The 7,173-nt window shown below is 45.3% G+C and overlaps 1 protein-coding gene across 2 annotated transcripts in view; it reads right to left on the bottom strand.

Annotated features, from left to right (window-relative positions):
- NADSYN1 (NAD synthetase 1) overlaps window positions 1-7,173 on the bottom strand; it is a 29,488-nt gene that overhangs the window by 20,415 nt on the left and 1,900 nt on the right. The window contains exons 2-8 of one of the 2 annotated variants that reach the window (XM_018554515.1): window positions 6,142-6,202; window positions 4,920-5,036; window positions 4,751-4,804; window positions 4,123-4,212; window positions 3,082-3,133; window positions 1,307-1,395; window positions 199-316 (exon numbers count right to left, since the gene is read on the bottom strand). In XM_018554515.1, coding sequence (XP_018410017.1) covers window positions 199-316; window positions 1,307-1,395; window positions 3,082-3,133; window positions 4,123-4,212; window positions 4,751-4,804; window positions 4,920-5,036; window positions 6,142-6,202 — 581 coding nt within the window. The remainder of the gene's footprint in view (window positions 1-198; window positions 317-1,306; window positions 1,396-3,081; window positions 3,134-4,122; window positions 4,213-4,750; window positions 4,805-4,919; window positions 5,037-6,141; window positions 6,203-7,173) is intronic. The other variant, XM_018554516.1, reaches the window with a different exon arrangement.

Raw genomic sequence — 7,173 nt, 5'->3', positions numbered from 1 at the left:
TTCCACGAGTTCACCGTCTATCAGTTTAGTACTCAGCATGCAGAAGCACACGTTCTAATTGCTTGCTGTGGATAATGCACGCTGGTCATTGTTCTTTGTTGCCCCTTTAAATAAACCCTCTTAAAATGTCAATACTTATTATGGGTCTTTTAAAGGAATATTCCAATTAAAGATGCAATTCACTCAAATGGAACGTACTTTTGTGGTTGTAGATTTGACGAGATCTACACGTAAGTGGGCTTTTCTCAGCTCATGATGACTTCCAGAAGCATTAGTAAATATCTCTACCCCGTCCAGGCCCATATCAATGTGAGGACTGCAAGACAGACAGAAGATTATTCATGTACTAGAAAGTGTTGGGCTTGTAGGAGTCATTTGTGCACTTGGGGCAAACCCACCCAAGTCAGGGGAGAGAATGCAAACTTCATGCAAATGATGTCCCTGCAGGGGACTGAATCTAGCTCCGAAGAGCAGCTACTGTACTACTAACATATACATGAGAAAGAAGATCAATTTCAGGACAAAGAAAATGTAACAGCTGACCATATACTAAGGGCTTGAACTATAAAAGCAGTTCTGAATGCATCCTGTGAAGGGTTTATTGCAGTTTTTTCCAAGAACATACAGATCAGATACAAAGATGAAGATACATATATGTCCTCTCATGATCGGGCTTTGTTAATTGACAGTAATACCCTCCTCTAGCTGCCTGGACACAATGTACATTATCATTTCTGAGGTCGGCAGTGGGGAAATTCGGCTGTATGGTGGCTCTACAGCCCAACACCGGGCTAACATCTCTGCTTTGACTGGGAGACAATACAAGTAAATAAGGAAGCATGATGTCACCGGCGTGCCAAGCCTAATGGTCAAGTTTCGGTCAGGGCCATGCAGGGTCCCCATCATTAGACTCAGTATGACGGTTATACTGAGCCTGATGAAGTGGACCCTGCATGGCCCCCGAAACGTTGCTTCTATGTGACAACATGTGCCAATATAGAACGATCACTTTTTTTGTTTGGTGTGCTAGGGACATCCTGCTTCCTTATTGGGCCCACCGGAGCAGTCCGCACTCACTTCAGCACCCACCTTTGGGGCTTCCGGAAAGGAGTGCGCTGGGACACACCTTAGACATTTACAAGTAAATAAGAACACTGCGCTCTTATACCAATGTGGAGAGTAGAGATACTGTTCTCACAAGAAACTCTTTTTAGTTATTAGTATCCATGTCAGTTACACAGATTCTAAAATTGATAAGCTGGGCATAATTACCATACTATGTGGCAGTGAAGACTCCCAATATTACCTGTTTGGTGCCCACAACTCTTCACAGATTTCCGATCCTATGCAGCTGTCTTTAGTTGCCAGAACTGCATCACCAAATGGCACGGTGTCCTATAGAGTAATCAAGCACAAATGCATGTCATTTAAAAAAAAAAATAAAATATATATATATATATATACACACATCAAAATGGCACAAACTATTAGATATTATACTCTGTCCAAAAGTTGATCTTTGGTCCCCACTTCCATGGGCTTCAGAATCCCCCTGCCCAGGCTCCACTGGCCTTCATGTGGGCCCAGGACAGCCATGGCGGATATCAGTGGCAAGATGGGAGGAAGACCAGTGAGCATCCAGCTGATCGCCTCTCCTGCGAATGAACCTAAAAGCAACAATGAATTTGTCACTTCTGGGTTCAGAGCCCTGTCACACCATCAAGAGTGCGCGCCAGTGCGTTCGGCCGCTGGAATGCACTGGAACGCAACCTGGCTGGCTCACTTTGTTTTGGGGCGGGAGGGGGCATGGCGGTGCATGGAATTCAATGGCACCGCAGCCACGCCCCCTGCCCGCAGTGCGATCGCCGGCACCCAAACGCGTGGCACATTAGTGCCTGCGTGCCGGTCCATCTGCAAAAATAGCGCATGCACATTTTTTGCAGATCACACTGGACCGGAACACAGGCACTAATGTGCCACGCGTTCGGGTGTCGGCGATCGCACCACGGGCGGGGGGCATGGCTGCGGTGCCATTGAGTTCAATGCACAGCCACGTCCTCTCCCGCCCCAAAACAAAGTGAGCTGGCCAGGTTGCATTCCAGTGCGTTCCAGAGGCCAAATGCACTGGAACGCACTCTTGATGGTGTGACTGGGCCCTTAGAGCCGTCATTCCCCAGCCACAGAGGCCCGGGAAGAAGCTGATCAAGCATGATGTGTGCTTGATCAGCTTCGGTGGAGTAGAAAGGTGACATTAGGCCCCTAATATCTTCTTAATGGGATCCTGTCACGTATAATGTGCTGTCACATACGAGGCTATTAGCACCTTATGTGATAGCAATAAAGTTAAGTAAAAAAATAAATAAAACTTTTAAATAAAATTAACTTTAGACAAACCGTCACTCGCCCACTTCTTGATCATCTTCCTGCAGAGAGCCGTGACTGTCACTCACGGCTCCCTGCAGGGATTCTCCCCTCCCCGCTTCGATCCTCCAGCAATGACTGGCGGAACGGATGGGGCGTGTACAGCTGGCTCTGCCTCTAGATAGGCAGAGCCAGCTGTCACTAACGCAGCTGGGTGGATCTCGACAATAATGTCGGGATCCGTCCCTGCTGTGGTGGTCTCAGTATACCGCGAGCTGTAGCTCGCTATATACTGAGCTTTGGGTCATGGGAGGATGCTAGTGTATGTCTTCCCGTGATCCTTAGGAAAACTATGGAGAAAAACACTTATCCCATAGTTCTCCTTTAAGTAATGTGTGCATTAAAATGAATGTAAATTAATTTTTACTAAAAATTTGGGTTTTAAAACAGTTGCAGAAATATTGTGTGACATAAAAAACTGCAACTGGCATCATTTTATTCTCCAGTGTCTCTGGTTTCAGAAAATATATCATTCTAGGGGGTTAACTAGTCTTCAGGCCTAAAAATATGTTTTTAATTATTTGTTGGTATGCTGTGTGAATGGGAACACATGACAATCTTATAGTAGAGGTTTCTCAAATTTGGCTGCAAAAGTGGAAATACACTTTAATAGAACCAATACCAGTAACACGATAATAACAATAGAACACACATTCCCACCTGTCCAGTGATTTCCTGAATAGTTCTTGGGAGGAAGTGATCTTCAACTTCTCTAAACAATGTAGAAAGACACTGATTAAAATGTAATATTCCTGGATTTCAGCTTAAAAATCAAATTGTGCATTGAAGCCTGGGGTTATTTATTGCTTTGCGAAATCAATTTCTTAAAGTATATGTCAAGGCAAAATAAAATAAACACATACACAGTACATCCCTGCAATGCATGTATGCTTTATCCATTTATAGTATAAGTTGCACTCACCCAAACCTGGAAGCCAGCCAGTTGTGACAGCGCTCCCTCCAGCCTGTCTCTTCCTCCACAGTAGTGATGGCATGTCCCTTGGTGTCCACATGTTCTATACACAGTGTATACAATGTGATAATTCAAGGACCTTAGACCACTGAAGCGGAGGGGGAGCGAGACAGAAGAGCTGGTCTAAGAGCTGGCTGGCTCTAAGGATCAGGTGCACTACCAGGGTCGCAGCGGTCGCAATTGTGACTGGGCCCTGGCGTTCTGCCTGTTGGGAGGGGGCTGGAAGCTGGTGGTATTCAGCATTGCTAATTTGCATTATAATGTATTGCTGGGACTTGTAGTCCTGCATACCTGGTGGTATACTGCATTGCTGTATAATGTCCCGATACTAAACGCAGATACCGCCACACAATTTTTAAACTGAAGCAGCTGCCTGAGGTCCAGCGCTTGCTGGGGACCTTGGCAGCCTTCCTGTTAACCACACGGTGCCTGTTTACAGTGCCTTCCCATGGCGGTGGGGGGGCCCTTTATGGTTTCTTGCACCGGGGCCCTGAAGTTTCTATTTACACCTCTGATCAGGTGAGTATAACTTTTTTTTATTTTTGAACCTAAACAAAAACAAGCAGCTACCCTTGCAGCGAGGGAGTAGCCCGCACCTGTCCTTCCCGGGAGCTGCCCGATACGCTTGTGCACACAGCACGGAGCTGTACGTGCCGGCCTTTTCTCATGTGAATGAGGCCTAAAGGTTATAACATGCAGTAATGGCTTGCCAAAAAAAACAATGATACCTCAGTTTACTCCATGGTGTGAACCAGCGCAGCTCCCGGTAATTTCCAGCGTTCGCCATTACCGTTTTTGGTCGGATAAGCAGAATTTTCCTTCACAAAAAATAAAAGCAAGTCTCAAAATGTGAATTTTAATGAAATGGATTATAACAATAAGATAATAAAAAACTAGATACAGTATAATAATAATATAGTATAATAATAATAATATAGCATAATAATAATAATATAGTGTAATAATAATAATATAGCATAATAATAATAATATAGCATAATAATAATATAGTGGTGTAATAATAATAATATAGCATAATAATAATAATATAGTGGTGTAATAATAATAATATAGCATAATAATAATAATGTGAAAATGGCCAGCCAGAGCCATTTTTCAGGGGTAGTCAAACTTGGCCCACCAGCTGCTGTGGAATTAATGTCACATGCTAAAGTCTCATAAGGCATTGAAAGACTGATAGCCACAGGCATGACTCCCAGAGGCAGATGCATGATGGGATTTGTTGCCTCACCGCAGCTGGAGGGCTGAAGTTTGGCTACCTTTGCTATATAATCCTCCATGGGTGCAGAAAAGGCAAACAGGAAGCTTATTATAATAAAAGGAAAAGCTGATTACTTGTTGAGGAAGATCACCCGGCAGTTGTATCGGACGTTTTTGTGCATCACTGGCCTGCAAAGAAAGAGCCGTTAGACTGGGGCATATCCCACACTGCAGAGGTTAACACGGGACGCAGGTCTTATGACCGGCTTGTGACTGTATAAACTGCTGATGGGCGCGTACTCACATCCCCACATCGCAGATGATATCCGCGGTCACAGGAGACTCCAGCAGCTTTGCCAGGACTTGGAAAGAATGAAGGATTGTATCGGACTCGAAGAAGTGATCCGAACAGCCATAGCCGCTGCATGAAAAACAATTTGTTTATTACAGGTATTTATGTAGCGCAGCAAATGCTCTACATACTATTCATTCACTTCTATCAGCCCCTGCCATCAAGGAGCTTACAATCTAAGGTCCTTATCTCACATGCGTACATACATGGCCCAGTTTAGACAGCATACTTAACCTTCCAGCGTGACAATCATTCACCGATGGCTGTTATAGATTAAGCTAACAACTAGGATTATTATTTATTTTCCTGGCCATCCATTCTAAACAGCCTGATTGGAGGAATCCCCACTGCCGGCTATTGTATTCAGGAGCTGTTGCTTCAGCAGGTGCTGGATAACCATACACAGACTGCATCTGATTGGACACAGACACTGTTCAGCTGAGAATTTTTGGACCCCTCTTTCAACAAAAGTCAATAAAAGAAATAAAAAAAAATTATTTTCTGGGTGAGGGTAAGTGACTGGGCCCCTGTTCTATCAAAGATTGTGACTGGGTTGGAATGTGTGACCGGTCACACATTTTACCGTAATCACGCCCATTTTTTCGGTGGTGGAATATGTGACCGGCAAAAGGTGAAGAATTCCAACGCTTTCTCAGCTGTTCCAGGGCAGATCGGCATTGCAGATGGTATGTGCCGGAGAACCGATCTGCCCCGGAACAGCTGATCGGTCCTGAAATGTGACTTTGTGGAATGTGAGAGCGTAGTCATAAAGTTGGATAGAAGTGACATTTCAGGAACGATCAGCTGTTCCAGGGCAGATCGGTTCTCCTGCACATACCATCTGCTATGCCGATCTGCCCTGGAACAGCTGAGAAAACGTTGGAATTCTTCTCCTTTTGCCGGTCACATATTTTAACTGCGGGGAAAAATGGACGTGACCACGTTAAAATGTGTGACCGCGTGACCGGTCACACATTCCAACCCCAATCTTTGATAGAACACCGTCTGGCTTGTTAAACGGAGACTTTGACCTTTAGGCAGCCTTGTGTGGGGGAGTTTACATGGGGGGGATTACATGGGATCGGGGAGTTTATTTGGCGTACAGGTTAAAGGTCGGCTAGACAAAACAGATGATACACATTTACCATGACATCTAAGCAAACAGACATCTTACCATATTTCTAATTCTGGGCCGAGCCGGTATCGTGCACCACTCTCTTTTGCAATCTTTATGCCTGGAAAAAAAAAAGCAGACAAAATGTAAAACTATAAAAAATAGCAAACGGTTCAAACTCGAGACAGATTATGAAAAAATACAAGTTATGTCTTCATAAAAAAACATTTAAAGTAAAAGTGAAACCAATTTTTTTTTCAGTGATAACGGTCACCAGAGCAAATTCAATAATATGCTTTCGGTTTTCATGCATTTTAGGGCTTGTCTCAATGGCCTTCAGTTCACGTCAAGTGGGGTTTGGATCCCCATACAAGTCTATGGAATTTCAAAACCTGAGAAGCAGGTCAGATGTATGGGTCAAGTGAAATCTGAATGGTCTCAGGAACAACTCGGACCTCAATCCCAGATAAAACTTTAAGATGGCATAAGTCTATTTCACAGCCAGCTCTGGTGCATTCCAGCATGATTCGCTGCTGAAACACACTGGAGCGCATCCTGGCCAGCTTCCTGTGTTCAGGGGTGGGGGGGGGCATGGCGGTACGTTGAAGTCAATGGCACTGCACCCACGCCCCCCCCCACCCACAGTGTGATCGCCCGTGACAGGGGGGGCGTGGCTGTGGTGCCATTGACTTCAATGCACCGCCATGCCCTCTCCCGCCCCTGAACGCAGGAAGCCGGCCGGGATGCTCTCCAGTGTGTTCCAGCAGCGAATCGTGCTGGAACGCACCGGAGTTAGTGTGAACCGGCCCTCACGGGGGCTACTTTCCCTCATTTGTCATGTGTGCTGCGCCCATTGAAATCAATGGGCGACACATGCAAACGTGGGGAACAACCAGGCACGAACGCACGCAAAGCACGTTTCCCAGAGGTGTAAACAGGGCCTAATGCAATGCACCTGCGCTACCATGCACTGCTGCGTGTTGTGTTACCAAAAGCAGAACGGTGCGTTTTTCCTTGACATAGGGTGCATTGACAGCTCATTCAAAGTGAGTAGGCTGCCTTAACGTAATACAGAACGTGCGTTCATCACCG

The sequence above is a fragment of the Nanorana parkeri genome, unplaced genomic scaffold, assembly GCF_000935625.1.
Source record: "Nanorana parkeri isolate BGI_ZX_2015 unplaced genomic scaffold, ASM93562v1 scaffold163, whole genome shotgun sequence".
Classification (NCBI taxonomy): domain Eukaryota; kingdom Metazoa; phylum Chordata; class Amphibia; order Anura; family Dicroglossidae; genus Nanorana; species Nanorana parkeri.
Note: the sequence above shows the minus strand (reverse complement) of the source record. Positions and strands in the feature narration are given on the sequence as shown.